This window comes from Vombatus ursinus, unplaced genomic scaffold (genome assembly GCF_900497805.2).
Source record: "Vombatus ursinus unplaced genomic scaffold, bare-nosed wombat genome assembly UNPS02015066.1, whole genome shotgun sequence".
Taxonomy (NCBI): Eukaryota; Metazoa; Chordata; class Mammalia; order Diprotodontia; family Vombatidae; genus Vombatus; species Vombatus ursinus.
Window position 1 is genome coordinate 94,927 of NW_020954844.1, and position 22,577 is coordinate 117,503.

A 22,577-nucleotide genomic window follows, 5' to 3' on the forward strand; every position below is an offset into this window, starting at 1 on the left:
TTTGTCCCTACTTCTTTTCAAAATCTCTCTTAATATTCTAGATATTTTTTTAAAATGAATTTTGTTCTTATTTTATCAAGTTCTGGAAAGTAATCTAAATAGTATTAAAAGTGGTAATTAACTTTGGTAGTGTTTTATGTTATTGTTATTGTTATTATTTTTATTATTATTGTTTTTACTATAATGACACAGCTCAGCCACGAGCACTGAATATTCTTCTAGCTATTTAAGTTGTTCTGTCTTTCTTTAGAAAGCATTTTGTAAATGCATCTATACAAGTCTTCTGTGTACTTTGGTAAATCAATCCAGATACTTTATTGCATTTTGTAGTTATTTGGAATGGGATTTCCCTTTCTATTATTTCTTCTTGGATTCTGTTATTATTATAGAGAACTGTTGCAAATTTTTGAGTTTATTTTATAGCCTGCAACTTTGCTGAAGCCATTATTATCTTAATATCTTTGCTGATTCTTTAGGATTTTCCAAGTATACCATCATATTATCTCCCAATAGGGACAGCTTTATCTCCACTTTATCTTTATGCTTTTACTTTCTTTCTCTTATCTTATTTCTGTTGCTAGAATTTCCAGTACTATGTCAAATAAAAGAGAGGAAAGTGGACATTTTTGATTTACTCCTGTATTTACAGGAAAACATTCTAGTGTATCCCCATTGCATATGATACTTGCTTTTGGATTTAGATAGATACATTTTATGAAATTAAAACAGAAATCCCAGGGCAGCTAGATGGCACAGTGGATAGAGCACTGGCCCTGAAGTCAGGAAGACCTGAGTTCAAATCCGGCCTCAGATATGTGATACTTACTAGCTATGTGACCCTAGGCAAGTCACTTAACCCCGATTGCCTCATCAAAAAAAAAAGTACATCTCCCTATACTTTGTAGTTGTTGGTTTTTTTTGTGTTTTTTTTTTTTGAAGCACAAATGAGTCTCGTATTTTGCCAAAGACTTTTTTTGCATTTATTGAGATCATTTACATGGTGTTGGATGTTTTTGTTTTTAATATGGTTAATTCTGTTTATTGTTTTCCTAATATTGAACTATCCTTGCATCCAACTCAGTATAATGAGTTGTTATAAATCCAACTCAGTCATAATGAATGATTTCTTGGATAAATAACTGTAGTCTGTTTGATGGGATTTGTTTAAAATTTTTAAATCAATATTCATTAAAGATATTGGCTATAATTGTCCTTCAGTGTTTTAGGTATCAGGACTCTATTTGTCTCATAAAGATTCTGGTACGGTAATTCTTTCTTAATTTTTGAGAATAATTTGTGAAGTATAGGTATTAATTGTTCCTTAAAAGTTTGATAGAATTCTCCTGTGAATCCATTAGGACCAGAAGTCATTCTCCCTACCTCTCCTCCCCAACCCCTCCCCCACCCCCCGGCTGGTAATTCTTTTACAGTTAATTCCAATTTCTTTTATGAGATTGGATTATTTAAGCTCTCTATCTGGTCTTGTGATAGTATGGGTATTTTATTTTTTTGAAGCCATTCTTCTATTTCTTTAGTGTTCTCAGTTTTGTTAGCACATAATTGTATATAATATATTCTCTATATTATTGTTTTTATTTCTTCTGGTTTTGCTGTGATTTTACCTTGCTCATTTGCTATTTTATTGATTTGATTTTCTGCCTTCTCCTTTTTAATCAGATTAGCTAAAAGTTTCTCAATTTTATTGGTTTTTTCAAAGAACCAGCTTTTATTTTTATAATTTTTATGGGGTTTTGTTTTGTTGTTGTTATTGTTTCCAGCCCTCTTCTCATCTGATTTTTTGTATTTCCTCTTCTGTGTTAATTTTAGGTTGGTTTGTTTGTTGGCTTTCTAATTTTAAGTGCACATTGAGCTATTAATCCTCCATTTTTCTATTTTGTCAATGTACCTTTGTAGGGCTATGATTCCATCCTCCCCGCACCCCAGGACTTCTTGAGCTGCATTCCTAGAAAGTTTTATATGTGGTTTCATCGTCATCATGTTCTTTCACATGATTATTGTTTCTATGATTTGTTCTTTGACCTGTCATTTAGGATTTCATTGTTAAGTCTTCACTTGGGTTTGTGTCTTTTGTTTATAGACCCTGAACTAATAATTATTTTTATTGTGTTATATATCATCTATAAAGGATATATTTACTATTTCTGCCTTTTTACTTTTGTTTGCAATATCTCTGTGATCTAACACATGGTCAGTTTTCATAAGAGTTCCATGTGGTACTGAAAAATATTTACATTCTTTTGCAATCCAATTTAGAAGAAGCTATCAGTCTTTAAGCTCTGGTTTCACCAACAATTTGTTCAGATCTCGGTTTTCCTTCTTGTTTATCTTTCTATTAGACATATCCAAAACTGAGAGAGGGAAATTGAAGTCTCCTGCCACTACTGTGTTACTGCCTATATATTCTTATAGCTTGGTTAATGTTTTCTTTATGAATGCTAGGGAATTTGGAGCATGTAAACTTAATACTTACATTAATTTGTTCTCTGTCATTCATTTTAGACTAATTTTGGTTCCTTATTTATCCCTTTTTAGATTTTGAGGGTTTGTTTTTGCTTTGTCAGATGGCGTGATTACAACTCCTGATTTTTAAAATTCATTTAATGTAATTTTCCCTCCAACCCCAGTTTTATTTTGTGTATGTCTTTGTTTTTAAAATGTGTTTCTTGTAAGCAATAGACTGTAAGAGTTTTGTTTTCTTATCCAATCTGTTACTGTTTTTCATTTTATTGGATTGTTTAATACATTCATATTTAAAGTTATGAGAGTTAGGATTATTTTTCCCCCATTTGTTTCTAATATTGGTTACCCCACCCCCACTCCCTTCTGCTGTAAACATAGTATTATGTCTTCTGAGGTATTTGGCTAAATCATTTTTGAGGTGGCTGTCTTCCCAATGGCTCTTTTCCTCTCAACCCCTGTGTCCCCCAACCCTTATTTTTTACCTCTTTCCCTTTGTAGTTTTGGTCATTAGTTCCTTTTTCTTTCTGGCTTTTATATGGTTATTTAATTCTTAAATGATCTCTCTTCAATCTATTTTCTAGATCAGTTATTTTCCCCATGAGATATTTCACATTTTCCCTATATTTTTTCAACCTTTTACTTTGTTTTGTTTCTTGATGTCTCTTGGAATCATTAGCTTCTATTGGCCAATTCTGATTTTTAAGGAGTTATTTTTTTCAGACCATATCTTTCTTCCATAGCTCTCACTGGATTTTTCCAATTTTTTTTTTAAAACCATCTTTAACTCTTTAACTTGTCTAGTTCTTGTTGGACTTGTGTCCAATTTTCTTTCTTTCTTTCTTTCTTTCTTTCTTTCTTTCTTTCTTTCTTTCTTTTTTTGAGGCTTTGCTTGTAGATATTTTCAAGTCATTGTATTCTTCTGTGTTTATGTCTTGAGCTTCCCTGTAACTGGAAAGCTCCTTATGCTCCTTAAGGTCCAGTTCTTCTTTTGTTTGCTCATCTTTCTGGCCTAATTCTTGACTTTGGTCTCTATGATAGTATTGGGCTCTGCTCGCTTCCAGGCTGGGTGGATAGGGTGACCGGACTGAGCTTCTGTCCTTTCATGTCTTTCTACTACTTTCATAACTCAGTCTGGAGGCCCGCAAATTTTCTGTGCTTCCAGAGTGGTATGATTTGCAGAGAGGTCTGTTCATACTCCTGGTCTGAGCTCTGCCAGTTGGGCCTGTTGGCTTGTTTGTAGCTGAGTTTCAGTAGACTACTGCAGGATGCAATCACTGTTAGCCCCCTGTGGGTTCTGCGGGTTCAGATGGACTGGACTGCTGGATCATCTTTGGTCCTGGTTATTCCACTAGAGGCTTTTGTGTGTGGCTAAATGTTAGAACTTGGTGGCCATTCTGCTTCTGGGCTCAGAGCCACACGGCTATATTTCTGAACCTTGTTTCTTGCTCAGTACACAGTGAGGGCACCATTTGCTTGTGGCTGCTCCTCTCTGCCCTTGATCTGTGACCTGAAACTAGGGAATGGGCAACAGAATTTCCAGAAGACACCTGTTCCTGCTCCCAGCACTAGTTCAGCCCCTGGGATCTTGTTCTGCCCCAGTGCCACCTGCCCTGGTGGTCTATCTCAATTCCCTTTCCAGGCCTCAGTGCTGGAATGCTCCCCGTTCCCACCACTGACTCAAGCTCCTGGTCAGCCCCTGCTTGCCTCAGTATCCAGACTTCTTTGTCTATCTTCCTAAGCTTCCCTGTCCTGGAAAAAAGGACTCACTGTTATTTTTTCTTGGCTTTACTGATCAGAATTTGGTCTGGAGTATTTCCTAGATTGTTGTGGAGGAAGTGTGCTGGGTGAACTAGGCAAAACAAAAAGAAAAACTTCTTTCACTCCACCATCTTGATTCTGCCTCTAGTATTCTTTCTAAGGATGTTTTAAACACCTTTTTATTCTTGAATGTTCATATTTTTTCACATATGGTTAAGCTGAGGTTTGCAGGGTTGGTCACCTTCGGCTGCATCCAAAGAGCAATGAAGCTGTCTTTACAATATTGTCAGCAATTGTATAAATTGTTCTCCTGGTTCTGCTCAGTCATTTTGCATCAGTTCATACAAGTCTTCTTAGGTTTCTCTGAAACCATCCCCTTCATCCTTTCTTATAAGCACAATAGTATTCCATCACATTAATATACTACAACTTGTCCAACCATTCCCTAATTGATGACTATCCCATTTCCAATTCTTTACGACTACAAAAATGCTGCTATAAATATTTTTTTCTTTCTTTCTTTTTTTTTGGCTAGGCAATGAATGGGGTTAAGTGACCTGCCCAGGGTTACACAGCTAGTAAGTGTTAAGTGTCTGAGGCTGGATTTGAACTCAGGCCCTCCTGACTCCTGGGCCAGTGCTCTATCCACTGTGCCACCTAGCTGCCCCTCTATAAATATTTTTTACATATGGATCCTTTCCCCCTTTCTTGATCTCTCTAAAGTATAGACCTAAAAGCAGTATTGCTGGGTCAAAGAATATGTATAGTTTAAATAGATTTGGGGATATACTTCCCAGATTACTTTGCAGAATGGCTGGGTCATTTCACAGTTACATGAACAGTACATTAATGCACTTATTTTCCCACAGTCCCTCCAGCTTTCATAATTTTCATTTTTTTGGTCAACTTTGTTCATTTGATGTGTGTAAGTTATACTTCAGAGTTATTTTAATTTGCATTTCTATGATTATTAGTGATTTAGAGCATTTTTAATATGGCTATTGATAGCCTGAATTTCTTCTTCTGAAAAGTGCCTATTTGTATCCTTTGACCATTTATCAATTGGGCTCTGTTTCTTATAAATTTGAATCAATTCCTTATATATCTTAGAAATGAGACCTTTATAAGAAAAATTTGTGGAAAGATTTTTTCCCATTGACCTACTTCTCTTCTAATTTTTGCTGCATTTGTTTTGTGTAAAAACTTTTTCATTTTAAGTAGTCAAAATTGTCCATTTTACCTCCTGTGAACTTCTCAATCCCATTTTGGTCATGTATCATTCCCTTATCCATAGATATGATGGTTAATTTCTTCTTTGCTTCTCCAATTTGCTTATGACGTCACCTCTTATGTCTGACTTAGGCATCCAGTTGAAGCTTATCTCGGTATACAGTGTGAGTATTGGCCTTCATCTAGTTTCTGCCAGAATGCTTTCTCACTTTCCCAGTGGTTTTAGTCAAACAGTGAGTTCTTCGCTCTACTCCATAAAAGCAGAGATCTTTGCGTTTACCAAACACTAGGCTACTACGTTCAATTACTTCTAAATATTACTAATCTTTTCTACTGATCAACTTTTCTGTTTTTTACTGAAAACAAATTGTTCTGATGATTGTGCTTTACAGTATAGTTTGATATCTGGTACTGTAAGACCCCATTCTTCCCCACTCTTTTTTTCATTAATTACCTTGAGATTCTTGACCTTTTGTTCTTCCAGATGAATTGTTATTATTTTTCCTTTTTTTTGTTTCCTGGTTGTTTTTTTTTTTAATTTATTTTCTAGCTGTATAGAATAATCTTTTGGTAGTTTGGTTGGTATGGTATGGGATGTGTCTCGGCAGGTAGACTCCCAAGTATTTACACTTTATGCAGGTATTTTAAGTAGATATTCTCTTTTTATCTCTTCCTGCTGGATTCTGTTGATAATATACATAAATGCTGATGATTTATGTGGATTTATTTCATATTCAGAAACTTTGCTGAAGTTGCTAATTGTTTCAGTTAGTTTTTTAGTTGATTCTGTAGGGTTCTCTAAATAAACCATCACATTACCTATAAAAAATGATGTTTTTATTTCCATTTTGTCTATGATTATTCCCTGAAATTCTCTTTCTTTTCTTATTGTGATAGCTCGCATTTCTAGTACTATCCTGAATACTAATGGTGACTGCCCCCTTATCCCCAATCCCTTATTTATCTTCACTCTCTCTCAACCTACTGGCTCCTTCCCTATTGCCTACAAACATGCCTATGTCTCCCGCATCCTCAAAAAAACTCTTTTGATCTGTCTTCCTGCTATTATCACATATCTCTTCTGCCTTTTGTAGCTAAACTCCTTGAGAAGGTCCTCTTTGATAGGAGCCTCCACTTCCTCTCCTCCCACTCTCCTTAACTCTATAGTTTGGCTTCTGACCTCATCTCTCTCCAGTGTTACCAATGATCTCCTTTTTTGTTTGTTACCCTGAAAGGAATAATTTAATGACAAGTACTCAATATCCACTTTAAGGAGAAGAAAGATTAATTCCTGGCCCTGTATCTTACTTCTTCTCACTGTTTCCCTTCTAACAATTTCAGCCACAAATAATAAAACCAGATAAAAGGACACTGCGTAGTGTGCTTCCTACTTCATCTACCTCCTTACACTGAATGGAATTCTGCCCTTCAGAAGAGCATTTGGATAGATAAGCAGATACTGGTGTATCAGAACCTGATTCTCTAGAGTAGGAAGAGCAATACAGCTCAACAAAATAGAGCCATAAGGAGTATTCCTTCAGCCAGTGAAATTGAATTAATAAGTATTTAAGCAAAAAGATTTTAATTCCACTGCTGAGAGCCAATAAGCACAAAACTTCACCCTCAAAATCAAGCCTCATGATAGGCAGGAAAACTGCCCTGAGAAAAGCTGCCAAATGCCAGCATTTTAAAAATGGAAAAGGGAGGAAAAGCCTCAAAGCTCCTGAGGAATATTACTTTTACAAAGTCAACAAATCCCCAAACAGGTTCCTACTAATCCCAACCAACACTTTCCATCCAGTTCCAACCTGTCTTGAGGAAGGTCCAGTCCTGCTTCTCATTAAGTTTATTTTCTGAATTTTAAGTATTGTAAACAATGGAAGTTTCAGATTTACTTACCAGTAACGTACAATTCTCTGGGCTTATTCAGAAGTAGAATAGCCAGTAATAGAGGGGATAAGCTGTTCTCATTTAAAAGTTGCTTAAGACAGAGGCTTACCTTTCATTGGTGCGTTTGAGCTGATTAGCTAAAGGTAGGAACCTACTAGGAGCTACTATAGGAATTCAGAGAACAGAGAAGCAAACTTCATACACTGCCAGCATGCTGCCACAAGGGCTAATTGCAAAGCCATACAGTGCTCAAAACCCTGCTTTAGAACCTTCAGTTTCTTTATATGAACAGGTAAATAAGTAAAGCAGTAGGTGATGTAAGGTTTGCATTTTGGCTTAAGGGTCCAAGATAATACTATTTTCCTGATATGAGGCTAAAACTGCTTTACCTAGTTTTGCTTTTTGAAATTATTTTGTTAAAGCTAGAATATTTGCATAACAACCACGCAGCTGCTTGTTTGAGTTTCCTTTGGTAGGGGCAGGGAGACATAGGAAAAATAGACAGTTTTACGTTTTGGTCATCTAGGTTACTTATAGGAGCTTTCAGAAACTGAAGGAAGGAAGAAAAAGAGCTAAGTTTTCAGAGTTTGTTTCATGATTTTACTTCTTTGTATTCCTAAACAGAAATTGATTTGGGCATTCAGCTAGGCTAGTGTTTTCCAAAAGGGAGTTGAGGCAATGGCTCTATTTAAAATTCACCCCCAGGAAGAACAGCACAGATACACATTTCATCTACAAGCTTGAGTATAAATATCTGTGCATACAACTTTTTGTTCACTATTTTATTCAAATCCCACAGTAAGTGTCTACATATGTATGGATATGAATTCTCAACACAGGGCTCTGTCCATTTCCTGGTTTGAATGATGATTTTGCTGGGGTTTTTTTCTGCAGTTGCTCATGAGGAGTTGAGAAGGTTCTTGGACTTATTCTGTGGTGGGGTAAAGCTCCAAAGGGGTATAGAAGGAAGCATAATCCTGCAGGGGTTTATCACTAATTCTGGTTGGTGAAGGAAGGACGTCTCCACCATTGTCTCTGCCACTGATGACTTTGGATTTTATAGTGTCAACTATCTTTGAAAGACTTGAAGATTGCAGAGTTCTTCATATATCCATGTTTACTGCTGATGACAGATCCCACATTGAACAGGGCAGCTGAAGTCTCCTCTCTTGCCTGGGAGAATTTCCTGAATCTTCTTGTAAAGGTCATAATGTGTCAGTTTCTCACTCCACTTTCCAGGATTCTCAGATTTTTTTCACGGGCAGTGGAGATCAGATCATCATGTCAATTCTTGGAAAGATTCTGTTTCAGTCTGTTCAGGGGAGTCAGGCTCAGCTTTCTCTTCAGCTGTCCACGGTGACCCGTTCTCTTTGACCCTTAGGATCTGCTGTGATGTCAAAACCTCCTCTTCCACCTTGGAGAATTCATATCTGAGCCCTTCCTCCTCGGCCTTCATCAGGCCCTTAGGAACAGATATCCTAGCAGTCTCTGTATCCACAGGTACAGCTCTCATGGTATCTGACAACAGACCTTTTTTAGAGGAATTCAGGTTGCTCTCTCAGCTGCCAGGGTCTATGTCTGGGCTGTATGTATGGCAAAGGGCCTAGGCCAAGCCTAATGTCTATAATTCCCACCTAGAATACCTGGAGGACTTGTAATCAGCTGCTCCAGCCACAGCTATTGCACATATTAACACTCACGGCCCCAATCACCCCATTCATTGCTAAATTCAATAGCCTTTTCTTTATCCTCATCCTTCTTGACCTCTCTGCAGACTTTTGACTATCAACCAGCTGAGAAGCTTTGCAAGTTCAGAGTGATAGAACTGCAGGCTTCCCATTTGCCTGGGATTCTTGTCCTGGGTATTCTATTGAAGACTGCAGACTGACCTAGAGGCTAGAACTGAGTCCTTGCTTTGTTTCTGGAGTCAGCGCCACACAGTTCTTACTTGCTTTTAAACTTGTTCCTCGTGCAGTGGACAGAGCACTGGCCCTAGATTCAGGAGGACCTGAGTTCAAATGTGGCCTCAGACACATAACACTTACTGGCTATAGTGTGACCCTGGGCAAGTCACTTAACCCCATTGCCTAGCCAAAAAAAAACAAAAACAAAAACAACAACAACAACAACAACAAAAAAAAAACTTGTTCCTCACTCAGGATACTAGATCTTTTGCCTTCTGGAATACCTTATTCCAGGCTGTGTTAACTTTAGTGATGGCTACTAAATTGTGTGCGATCCTAATGGTGGCTCCTCAGCTCCTGAATTCTTTCTGGCAGCTTGCTTTTAAATTAGCTGCATTGACTTTTTGCATGTAAAACTTCCTAATTTAAACAATTAAACTAATATTCTCTTTGTCATCACAATTTTAGCAAGCTCCTCTGTTTAAAAGAATGAAGGTGTAATAGTTGGCAGTTAAACTAAGGGAAAGAGGGAAGGAATAAGCATTTATTAAGTACCAACTATGTGCCAGGCACTCTGCTAAGCACTTGGCAGATCTTATCTCATTTGATCCTATCCAATAGGAAATGTGAATCAGCTTTAGAGAAGCAAGAGTGCAGAGGCTAAGATACATATCTAAGCATCAGCTACACAAAATGCTAGCAGAAGTAGTGATAGCCTAGGAAAGGGGGAGGAAGACAGGAAAAGGGGTTGATATGATTCTACGGACGAGCAGAGTGTACAGACAGGGAGAGGAAGTAAAAATGCACAAAGTTGAAGAACTTCCTAAGTTGTTGCAGAGAGATATTTGGGGCAGTAGTAAAAGAACCTTCATCCAAACACAAAATTGGAGCAGAACTGGACAGCACGCTGTCCCATCGGAGAGATGGGCAGGTTTAAACCATCAGCTTTTTCCCAAATCAATGACTGTGGTTATTACCCAGTATGTGCACAAACATAGCTGTCCATCTGTTGCTGCATCCTGAGGTCACTATGGTCCTTTTGACAGGTATACAGTCCCATCTAGGAATGGTACAGCCTGGCATGTCTGCACTTTGTGTCTTCATCTGCCTTCGAGGCTCCAAGAAAAACCTGGGCCTGGAAGCCAACAATTGTTATGTCTACTTTGACACAGACATTGACCAAGCGTAAGTCCTAAAGGAGGGGAGTGGTCTGTGATCCTCCTCCTTCCTAAAAGCTGGGCAGGGAAGGGGTTCCAGATGACTCATAGGCCCATGGTGTCCACCTTGCAGTTACTTACTCATCCTTTTTGAGGTCAGGTGTCCTTCTAGAAGCTCCTGTATCTTTTTTTCCCTTCCATCCCGTAAGCCATCTTCCTCTTTCCCTAGCTGCCAGGATGAGTTGTTGGTCTGACCTGTTTAAGTTGTCTCTGGCAGCATTTTTGGATCCAAGGAATCTGTGCAGCTCTCCTACTACTAAACGGTCCTGTTTGGGGAGAGTGATTCCTGTCCCCTTCTTCTGAGAGGGTTAAGACGCCACCACAGAGGCTCCATTGATTCAAACTGTAGGGGAACCAGTCATGTGGCTCCTCTCTTCTTTCCTCCCCACAGGATGGAGAGATACCTGTCCCTATCCAGGGACCAAGCTGTGGAACACATTCCCTATTTCTTTATCACCTCACCATCAGCCAAAGACCCAACTTGGAAGGACAGGTTCCCAGGTGGGCCAGAGGCCATGGAAGTGGGGAAGGGAAGAGGGTAGGATAGGCCCAGCACCAGGTGTAGTGACCAGAACTCTGTCTCCTCAGACCAATCAACACTGATGATGATGTTGCCTGCCCGCTCCGAGTGGTTTGATGAATGGCAGAGTGAGCCCCCACATGAGATGGGGAGTGACTATGAGGCCCTGAAGGACTCCTTCATAGATGCTTCCTTGTCTGTTTTGATGAAACTGTACCCTCAGCTGGAGGGGAAGGTACCGGTGTAGGGAGAGGTCGGGGAGGCAGGTTAGTTCTATGGCCTCATACTGGGAAAGAGGAGTGTGGTTCTGAAGGGAAATAAGTACCTGTAAGTGAGGGGTACAGAGCCTCAAACAACTCACCTTGGAGTGGTAGAAACTGGAGCAAACTGAAAAGGATGTAGGGATGATGGAGTCTGAGGCCCACCTGTATTTTTTCTCCATCTCAACTGTCTTCTCTCCCTCCTCAGGTTCATAACGTATCAGTAGGGAGTCCACTCAGCCATCAGTTCTTTCTGGCTGCCCCTCGTGGAGAGAATTGTGGGGTCGACCACAATCCAAACCATCGGCAGCCTCACGTGCTGGCCACAATGAGGGCCCAGAGCCCCATCCCCAATCTCTACCTTACAGGTACAATGCCTCACTATGCTAGGACTTGAGCTGGTGCTATGTTCCTTGGGCTCTCCATCCCTCTATCCCTCCCCAGGTTCTATCCTGGAAGTTCTATGAGGAGCAGCAGCTACTAGATCCCAAGCAAGGCTGGGAAACGCTGGGGGAAGAAGATGGAGGGATTTGATGTGTGGGGCCTCTATCAGGGATTCCTTTTTTTTTTTTTCAGGCAATTGAGGATAAGTGACTTGGCCAGGGTCACACAGCTAGTGAGTGTCAAGTGTTTGGTCTGAGGCCGGATTTGAACTCAGGTCCTCCTGACTTTGGGGGGGGGGGGCGGTGCTCTATCCACTGCACCACCTAGCTGTCCCCTATCGGGGATTCTTAACATGGAGTCTACAAACTTGTTTTTGCATTTTGATAACTGCATTTCAATATAATTGGTAAAATAATTGGTATTTTGTCATATGCATTTAAAAACATTCTTTGAAGGGGTCCACAGGCTTTGTCAGTCTGCCAAAGGGGTCCATGACATAAGTGAAGAACCCCAGTTCTATCCTGGCATTGGACTGATGAAGCGACCTGGTCTTTTAGGCCTTGGGTCGCTCTTCTATCTTCACTCTGCAGCAGCTGTCTTGCCCAGGTCCTCATTGATTTCTCCAGAAAAGGAGAATGAACTCCGGTGAGGCGGGAGCAGAGCTCAGTCTAGACCCCAGGAGTCCTTCGTCTTCTCCCAGAGCTTAGGCACAGTCTTCTGAATTCCCTGGCTGAGAAGCAGGCTTGCCGTCCTACTTGGCTTAGCCCTCACATGACTGCTTTTGCTTCTGCTTTCCAGGACAGGATGTGTTCACCTGTGGTTTGTTTGGGGCCCTACATGGGGCCCTGTTGTGCAGCGGCACCATCCTGCAGAGGAATGTGCATCTGGACCTCCTGCAGCTGCAGTCTCGAGTTTCTGCTGCCCTGCCCAAGAGAATGAATTAGCACAGTCTGAGTGGATCCCCTATGGCGAGGAGTCCTGGGGCCTGAGAGCTGCGTAGAAAGTAGGACACACCTGCCTACTAACTTCTAATGCACTGCAACACTTCACCTTGTTCCCTGATGAAAGCCATAGTAACAATACAGAGCTGTCACTTTGATATCCAAGGTGAAGTCCAAGGAGGTTTTTAAATTTTAAATCATGGTGGTCAAAGTCTGGTCCCTGGTGGTCTTCCAGGTGGGCCAGGGGATGATGTTTGAAAGCAGTGTTTAAAATGGGATCGTGCTTATCCTGAGGCTTTTGTTCTGGACTAGTGATTTACTTATGAAATTAAACATAAACCAAACATTACCTCCTTGTCATCTCCAACAGTGTTCTTGACTTGGGCATCTCGTGGTATGTGATACAGAGTGTTTGGAGTCCGGACCTAATTCTGGTTCTGCTCCTCAATGTCCCTGTGACTCTGGCCAAGTCACTTCACATCTCTAAGCCTGAGTTTCCTCAACCATAAAATGCAGGGGACAGAACACATCATTTCTAACATCCCTTTCAGCCCCCAATATACCGCCACATCTCTTTGTGAGAGGCAGTAGGATGTAGGCCTACTGTAGTGTCAACAAACATTGGTTACATGCCTCTTATGGGCCACGAACTGGCAATACAAAGAAAAGCAAAAAATGGAGCCCAGTCCAATGGATGAGATGGCATGTAGAGAGAGCTGGCTGGGTGGCCGGGAAAGCCTGCGTTCAAGCCCTGCCACTGACAAATGCTGGGCAAGCTGCTGGACTTTTCAGGGTTCTGGGCAACCCTCTGAGACTATAAGCAGCAGAGGAGCTCCCTATACCAACGAAATCACATATTTAGTCTCTGTGCCATACAGAGTGACATTAAAAAAAAAAAAGTAAAGTGGGGCAGGAACTGTCTGCCTCTTAACTGGATCCCAGAGGGCCTAGCTTTCTCATGACTCCCAGTACAAATTCTGTCACTAGTGTTTTTGGGTAGGGTCATTCTATCAAAGCCCAGAGGTCTCCTTCTGAATAATCAAGTTAGTCAGATTTCATCTTAAAGGCATAACCCCTGCTTTTCTTATATTTTACATGCTAGATCCCTTTCCTAAGTTGTGAGTTCCATGAGGACGACAACCCTGTTTTATCTTGGCCTCCCTCACAGTTGTTTGAAGAAAGTGCTTTTTAAGCCCTGAATTACTGTCTGCACAAAGCAGACACTTCAGTGTGAATTCCCATCCCCAAGCTCCGGTCTTTCTGGAATGTGGGGACAGGATGAATGAGAAGAAGGCCTAGGCTACACTTATTTTTAGGAAGAACTAGACTCATCTATAGCTTGCTTTTAATCACTGCCCATAGCCTCCCTAAAACTGAAAAACTGAAGCACATCAAACTTAGATGGCCAGATTACAGGCAGCTCCACTGCAGCGGTTCAATTTTTCAACTCACTTGCAGCTCTTATCATTAGTATTTCTGGAGAGCCCTCCAGAATGGAGTCACAGCAATCTCAACGTCACAGAAGATTCCCAGAAAGCCTCTGGCACATCTGTATGTTCTCCATCCCCTGAATTTTCCCAGCCACAGAAGTGGGGACCCTTAGGCTCACCAACAACAGTTAATCAAAGGTTTAGCTAGAACCACATCTCCAAGTTCTATTCCAAAAGCTTTTGGGGTTAGGTGAGAGCACAGATTCAGCACGTTTCCTTTTCGGAGGTAATAATCTTCCTAGGCGATGGCCTTTTATCATCCTGTATTTTTTAAGTGGAAATAAAATTTTCACAAAATTGCGATTTCCTTTCTAACAAGACACTTGTCCCTTAGGAAGGACATCGTTGATAAGGTAAGTGTCCAGAGGAGGGAAACCAGGATGCTGAAGGGTCTTTTATGTCTGTCATATGAGGATGTGTTGAAGGATTGGAAAATCAAAGCCTGAGACAGGACATGAAGACTTGTCCAAGTATCTGGGGGGCTGAGCTGTGGAAGACGGATTAGCTTGTTCTGTCTGGCCCTAGAGAGCAGAACTGGGAACAACGCATACAAATTGCCAAGTGCTAACTTCAGGCTTGATGTCAGGGAAAACCCAGCAATGGGAACTGTCCATAATACATCACCTCTGGAGACCTTCAAGTGGGGCTGGGTCACTTCTTGGGTTACAGTACAGGGTGGCTTCCCTTTTTGAATATTAGGAGCACTGGACTAAATAGCAGTGAGATTCTTGCCAACTCTCAAATTCAGTAATTCTGTAAAACTATTTCTGTACCTGTATTATACAAGGAAGTAGTGTGCACCCAAAGAATACTCATCTAATGTACATATTATTCATGAAAGATTTTAAAATATTAATTGGGAGAGCAAAACTCTCAGGTATCCCTAAACTAATAAATAAGATACACATTCAGTCATGTTGGATCCCCTTAATGCTGTTAAAGGCTTTAGTTACGGCCCAATTCTACTTTTAGACTCTCTGATTTCTCCATATCCTTTTATCATGCAGGAGATCTGGATTGAGTGACAGTACTAGCTCATATTCCTTTTTGCCTGATTTTAAACTAAACTGATTGTTGAGGAGACAGCACACTTTATACCCATTTTTTCACTTTTTTTTTGGCCCCTAAAACAAACAGTTTATATGGGAACCAACTTTGAAGTGAAAATCCCATCTGATGGGCCTTGTGGTGTGTATGGTCTGAGTTTTACATTATAGAACTGCTCGAGTTTCAGGACTGCAATCCAAAACTGCCTCCAGGGAGGGAAGGCACCAGCAAGTGGAGAGAAATCAGCAAACACCAAATAACTTTTAACAAATCAGGTGATTTATTGGTGTAATTTGGTAAAAAGTGAAAGTTTGGAACACTTTACATCAACCTACCAAAAAGGAAATGGGCTGGACAACCCAGAAGGGCAATAATGTGAAGAGTCAATGACTCCATTTTGCAAGGCAGACTTGGAAATCACAGGAACACACATCAACAAGTAAGAAAGTCCTTTAAAGGAAGTTGGGTCTCAATGCAGCTGGAAACAAAAAATCGTAGCTCATGAATTAGCTCATGAATTCTAACCGAGGGCGCAGATAAACCTCAAGATAGTCATTCAGCAAATCCATGCCTGATATGCAGAGAGACCTTAGGCAGAATAGACCATGGCACTAAATGTTACAACGAAACTCAGATGGTTTACTGGCAAGAGCCTTGTCAGAACCAAACTCAAACCCTCGGGCACCATGTCCCAGCAACTGGGTCTGATGCACTATCCAGGCCCTTCCCAGGTTCTCAACTGTTTCAAAACCACATGTACAAAGGATTCTAACTCTGATTCCACTTTCAAAAAACACAGGTTAAGATTAAAAAAACTGCAGTGAAGTGAGGCAGAGAAAAAAGAAATAATCCACAGTTAAATAATGTGAGGTTTTAAGGAAGATCAAAGAATGTTACCAAAATTCCTTTAAAAAAATTCACCATAGAAAAAGAACAGAAATGCTTGGCTATTGGGGGGGGGGGAGAGGTTACTCAGCCATTTTGAAAAATTATTCCTGAAATTTAGTCTTCATTACCAAATTCCAGGCCAGATTCTGACCCCCTAAAAAAGTGCATGCGAAAAATTTCTGGGGAAACTGGCCCCAAATTTCCCAAACAACCATCTTGCCCAACAGTCCTCCTTGAGAGAGTTTTGGGAATGAAACAATCTTAAGCTCTTTGCTCTGTTTCAAAATAAAGACCCAGCTCTTTCCTTGACTCAAAGAATTGAGAAATTAGAATTTCCAATTTTTATTGGAAACACCAGTCTGACAATGCAACATCATACTTCTGTTATAAGATTAAAATTCCTCAATGCCATACAACTCTTGCGCCTTCTAGTCTCCTTCAGGCAAAGCCAGAAACCTCTAACTAGTCGAGATCCTAGTCTAACCCCACACTTAGGTGGCAACTTGCCAAACGGAAATGTTGGCTAGAGGAACACCAGTATTCACTGAGCAAGATGGAGATAATGAGAAGACAAGACCACACCCATTCAAAATGTTTGAATATTGAAACAAAGCCACAAGTGATTAAATTCCTGAATACATGATCGAGTTAGTAAGTGGTAGGGGAATTCAGAGAAAAAGGTGCATGTGGGCTGCAAGCTGAAAGAGGTGGGACTGAGGGTACCCTGAAGCAATTGGTCACATTCTAGGGGTGAGAATGGGGGGGATGGCATACTCAACGGTAAGTAGGTAATTCACAGGTTGGTGGTGAGATTGCTCAGACATTAGAGCACAGAAGAGTTAAGGTTGGATATCTAAATCGGTACTAGGTTGTTCTGAGTCTTGAACACCATGCAAGAAAACCTGGATTTATTCTGAAGCAATGGGAGATTTCCGAGCAGAAGAATGTGGTGAAAGGAATGTTTCAGGAAAATGAAACTGTCACCTGTGCAAGGTGAAGGAAAAGAGACTGGAGGAAAGGAGATCAGTTGGAAGGCTACTACACTATCTCAGGTGTGCGATGAGGCGCTCTGGATGAAGCTAACGGCAGTGGAAATGAAACCAACAAAACAAAGACAGAAGAGAGAGACATGTTAAATGAAGAGTCAACATAGTTCTTCTGCCTGAGGAGTAATGGGGCCTGTGTAATGGGGAAAACAAAAGTGACCCCAAGAAACAGGTTAAGTCAGGAGTGAGGAAACAGTCTGAAAGATGGGAAAGAGTCTGGTTTTAGCCTTGCTGAGTTCCAAGTGACAGAGAGCCAGACATCCACGCAGAAACGTTCAGCTAGTAGTTCTAGACACCAGACTTGGTCTCGTGAGGGAGGCTGGGGTGAAAGACACCAAGTCACACAGTGAATAAGTTCCCTGAGTAAAGAGTAGAATGATGAAGTGTTGAAGAATATTCACTGTTGTAAGGGGGCAGGATAAAGAGAAGCAAGGGGTACCAAAGAAGAGCAGTTGGAGAGGGAGGAAAAGAATACAATATTACAAAAACCAAGGGAGGAAGGACAGAATTTCAAATATCACTTGCGGGGGAAGGTGGGCCGTGACAAGGAGAATGAGAGGATGATCACCAGAAGGAACAGAGGCAGGTAAAGAGGAATGACATGCTACATATTTGGGAGCAGAGAGGGAAAACTAAGAAAAGAGTGGGAAGAAATTAAAAATGCTAAAGAAGAAATGGAGGAGGAGGATAACTAAAAAAAGGAAGTGCCTGGGAAAAGACAGAAGAATCTGGAGCAAGACTCGGGGCATGGGGAGTTAGCTCTAGAATGAAGTAATATTTCTTCCTTCCACTGAAGTGAAGGATGACACAAAGATAGTGACTGGTTGAAGCAGAGAGGAGGGCAGGTGAAAATATGCAAGGGAGAAGACCTTGAGCTATTCAATGAGGGAAGAAGGGCGTTAAATGAAATGGAAAAAAATGTCACCTCAATTTGCAGGCAGGTGAGAATGCATGCAATAATCTGAACTGAGCCTTCTGCTAGCTTCCCTGCAATGCACTGCTTCTCTCTCCATGTGCAGCCTAATTCTCTGGGTCTCCCTGAGGTGAGCTGTTCTGCTTGGACTTTCCCTTTACCCAAGTCCATCCAGATTCCCTGTAACAAACCAACAAAACCAATTACCCTGTGACTGATTCACTTGAAACAAAGTTTCTGGCAGGGAAACCACACCTAAGACCAGGGCCTTGCCTCTGGCCACTGTGTGCCCACCACACCCCTGACACAAGAGAGAAGCCGCTCAGCTCTGCCTACAGGACCACCAAAGGCTCACAGTCTCCAGAACCCCTGCAAACAGCCGAGTCCAACCGGCCAGAAAGTTCTTGAGAAAGATAACATCAATGACAAATGCAAACTTGTTTGGTGAGCAATCTGCTTCTCAAAAACCTTTCGATGAAAATGACGTTCTCATGTGCAAATTTCTACTGTGCCTATGGATGAACTGAGGAGTAATGGGGCCTAAATGATCATTTTAGAATTCTAAACTATCTCAACCTAAGGGCTTTGCTCCCAGAAACCCAAGCCAAATATATATTCAGTGCAACTGAAGGGAAGCTGTTTCCCTCATCGGTAGTTTTCCTGAAGCAATTTGCAAACATTAGAAAGAATGAATAATTTACCCTTGATGGGTAGGAATCCACATGCGGAGAAGAGCCCTCAGGACCTAAGTCTCTCCCAGTTTGGTTGAGCAGGGCTTGAGAAGCACACTAATCTGGGTTTGCTCTTAAGATGGCAGAGAGAAAATAGCCAAAGAGTGCAATGCTTCCTGCTAAGGCAAACCTTTTCACCACAAAGCCCCAGGGGAAAAGGTACAATAACAGCACATCCTGAGCCAGGATTTTCCTTGGGTCACAGCCCCGTAAGCTCTCGCTCTTCTCCACTCACCCACAGAGGAAGAAAGAATGGAAGAAAACAGCATAACAACCAGCAAACATAAGGAGTCTGATTTTATCAAAGTGCAGGTGCAAAGAAGAAACCATCCCCTGCCTTGACTGGCCCAGACTCGCCCAGGAGCCCCAGCTCAGGGAGACAGGTACTACTCGGGTCAGGCACCATTCTTCAGGGCTCTTGTACTTCAGACACAAAGCAGCAGGGTAGGCATATTTCTCAGGGTGAAATCAGATCTAAAACAACAACAAAAACAATGCAGCTCATTTCCAAGAATCCTTCTTCATCCCCCACCTTACTTTAAACTATAACAAGACAGAAAAATGGCGTCGCAAATTTCAATGTGAAAAAAGACATACAAATACAGGACTGGTTAAATGAGTGGCAGAATATAACACAACTTTGAAGTCAGCCTTAAAAAAGCAATCTCGAGGGCTTGGATTGTGCCCAGAGGGCCAGGGAACTTGAGAGGGTAGCAGTGCTTGGGTAGAATTCTGAAACTGGCCCATGCTCAGCTGAAGCAGAGGGACCAAGCCTGGCTCTCTCTGCAGACACAAAATGGCAGCAAAGGGGGCTTTTTCTTAGCTGTCAACTGAGACCACCCCAAAGGCAAGCCCTACATCATTCCTTCTCAGTGCTAAGGACAAGGAGAAAGAAGGGTCCCCACAGCAGCTGCACAGAAGTACAAGTGTCCTAGCGCTCTTCTCACAGAGGCACTGGGGAAGAGAGCTTAATCAGGGTCATTATCCTCTGGTCAATCTGCAACTTGCTTTGTTCTCACCTAAGAAGATGGGGACACTTCTCCCCCGTCCTAGAAATTAGAGATATTCCAAGGTGTACAAGAGCTAAGTCAACACCTGCTAATTGAATGCTCACCATGTCCTGCACATTTGGCTTAGAAAATCACAAAACCCATGTTCTTCCAAAGCTGTTTTGTTCTTAGAGACAGCTGGGTGGCACAACAGGTAGAGAGATGGGCATGAAGTCATGGAGACCTGAGTTTAAATCAGCCCCCAAGACACTTACTAGCTCTGTGACTCCAGGCAATTTATGCCAGCTTTAATTTTCTTATCCGTGAAACGGGGATAACAATAGCACCAACCTCCCAGGGTTGCTGTAAGATAATACTTGTAAAGTGCTTGGCCAACCTTAAACAGCTGTATTTGGCTACTTCATGTGCTTCTTTCTAACCTTTCAGATGCTGTACAGCTGTAGGGTTGGCTTCCTTGCCTAAAGTAGTGGCAACCCTCCCAGAGATTCTGGAGTTTCTTACCTTTTGGTCCAAGCGCTGGTAATCACTGGCCTTTGGCCTCCTGGTGACTTTGGCTCTCTTTCCTTCGAGGGCAAAAGCAATGATCTGGCAAGAAAGAAAGATAGACAGATAGACAGACTAAATGATTAAAAAATATGTTCTGTGAATAGGAAATTTTCCAAGCTTAGAAATCAGAGGTAGTCATTCTGGAGATGTAGTGCTTAAAATCCTATAGAACAGAGCACAATTTTCATGTCTGGTCACAAAGCAACAGAGTTTTCATGGTTGTTATTTACCTATAATGTAAACTTTACATTCTTTTGGGCAGCTAGGTGGCACAGTGCCAGGCCTATAGTCAGGCAGACTCAACTTCCTGAATCCAAATCTGGCCCCAAACATTTACTAGCTGTGTGACCCTGGGCAAGTCACTTAACCTTATCTGCCTCGGTTTCCTCATCTGTAAAATGAGCTGGAGAAGGAAATGGCAAACCACTGCAGTATCTTTGCCATGAAAACTCCAAATGGGGTCACAAAGAGTTGGACACAACTGAAAAATGACTCAAAACAACAACATATCCTGATTACTATGTCAAAATAAGTAAGGTTCAGTTCCTGCAATATTAAATTCACATTTTGGTTCATGTTTCTAAAATAAACTATTTTGAAGATATGCTTAAATTCGTCTTAGTTACCAATTACTTTTAATCAGGGAACCTATTCACGTCAGGTACCTACACTACCTAATAAAAGTGTTTCTAACATTGTGTTGTTTGGCAGTCTTGTGAAACCTAGGGACTCCTTTCTCAGAATACCGATTGGTTGCCCACATCCATAAATGAAATGCTTAATTTCAGTTAGAGGTTAGTGAAAATAAAGATGTCATTTTTTTTCCATTCAAGTTTATAGAACCTCCTAAAATCTATCCATGGATTCCCAGGGGGGTCTCAGTGGTCCCCAGGCAACTTAGACTATCAGTTATAGATGGGCAGACCATCTTCATTAGTGGAAAGAGTTTCTATTACATGAGCTCTCTGAATCAATAAAATCACGGGTTTAACTGCCAGCTCCCCTCTCCAACAACTATCAGCAAAATGCCTAATAAAAATAAGGTTTCTTGAGTGATAGCTTGCAAATCTAACCCTATAAAGTAATAATCACCCTTTAAGGCTTGCAATTACTTTACACGTTGACAATATCATGTAGTCATATAATTAGCTAAAATTTTTCTTAATACTTTGGGGCATGACTGAGGAGAGCCCCATTAATAAAAACATCTCAACCCTATGAGGTTGATAGTACAAGTGTTATTACCATTGAAGCACTTATATTTTAACAGATTTTTAAAAAATCTCATTTTTGCAACCCGGTTGCTTAATCTTTCTTTTTTAGACTAGAAGTAATAAATTTTCAAGCTTCTTTTTTCCCCCCAAATGAAAACACTCTTTATTATAGTAAACTTACTACTATCAAAGTTATTTGTCTAACAGCATTCCTGATACAATGGTTTCCCAAAGCATTTCACAATATGAGAGAATTTAGAAAGACAATAATAACACACACTATCATGTATTTAAAACATGAAACAAAACTTATTACCAATCAGATGACATCAATTCAGCTGAATGCATTTCCAAATTATCCTATGCAGAAAATCACTAATCTTATTACTTTGGGCATTTTATACTAATCATATCTAAACTTGGAATAGAGTTGTCAACTACGAAATATTTACATCCAATAAATTTTCAAGGTTCTTAATAAGATTTTACAGTCTCAATATAGAGAGGGCAAACTTAGATGTCCAGAAGTCAAATGAAGAACAGAACATTCAAAGAAATAAATAGCCGAGCTAGAGCCTGAGGCCACAATATGGACCTAAGATCCCAAGTACCTGACAGGCATCTGAATATAAAATCTCCTTCCTAATGTAACTTTGAACCTACCTTTCGCTTATTGTGATAGGCAATGTACAGGACAGCTACCAGGATGGCTGCTGTGACCAAGTATGCAAAAAAGTGGCTGCTCTCTGAATTTTCCTTGCCTGGGCCATTCTCCTTCAAATAAAGGTTGCCATGTTCAATACTGTCTGCTGGAGGATTCACATTGGTGTCTACTTTCGATGACTCTTTACCAGAATCACGGTTTAGTTCATGCTTGTCTTCTTCTACATCTGTCTCATGTTTATCCTCTCCTGTGTCAGTCCCCTCGTTGGCTTCTCCTTGGATGGCTGGCTTGCCCTTGCCTGGTTCTGACTCCTGGTTGGCTTCTCCTTGGGTGCCTGGCTTGCGGTGGCCCGATTCCGTCCCCTGGTTGGCGTCTCCTTGCGTGGCCGGCTTGCCGTGGCCCGGTTCCGTCCCCTGGTTGGCGTCTCCTTGCGGGGCCGGCTT

The 22,577-nt window shown here is 41.1% G+C and overlaps 2 protein-coding genes and 1 pseudogene across 2 annotated transcripts in view; 1 reads left to right on the forward strand and 2 right to left on the reverse strand.

The window, feature by feature from the left end:
• LOC114031103 (all-trans-retinol 13,14-reductase-like) overlaps positions 1-12,888 on the forward strand; it is a 28,348-nt gene extending 15,460 nt beyond the window's left edge. The window contains exons 7-11 of the mRNA XM_027846130.1: positions 10,310-10,448; positions 10,872-10,981; positions 11,069-11,235; positions 11,469-11,628; positions 12,443-12,888. Coding sequence (XP_027701931.1) covers positions 10,310-10,448; positions 10,872-10,981; positions 11,069-11,235; positions 11,469-11,628; positions 12,443-12,588 — 722 coding nt within the window. The 3' untranslated portion in view covers positions 12,589-12,888. The remainder of the gene's footprint in view (positions 1-10,309; positions 10,449-10,871; positions 10,982-11,068; positions 11,236-11,468; positions 11,629-12,442) is intronic.
• Positions 8,286-9,076, reverse strand: LOC114031094 (annotated as a pseudogene).
• Positions 12,889-15,379: 2,491 nt separating the features above from the next.
• Positions 15,380-22,577, reverse strand: part of TGOLN2 (trans-golgi network protein 2) — an 8,163-nt gene continuing 965 nt past the window's right edge. The window contains 3 exon segments of the mRNA XM_027846109.1: positions 15,380-19,174; positions 20,212-20,295; positions 22,134-22,577. Coding sequence (XP_027701910.1) covers positions 19,169-19,174; positions 20,212-20,295; positions 22,134-22,577 — 534 coding nt within the window. The 3' untranslated portion in view covers positions 15,380-19,168.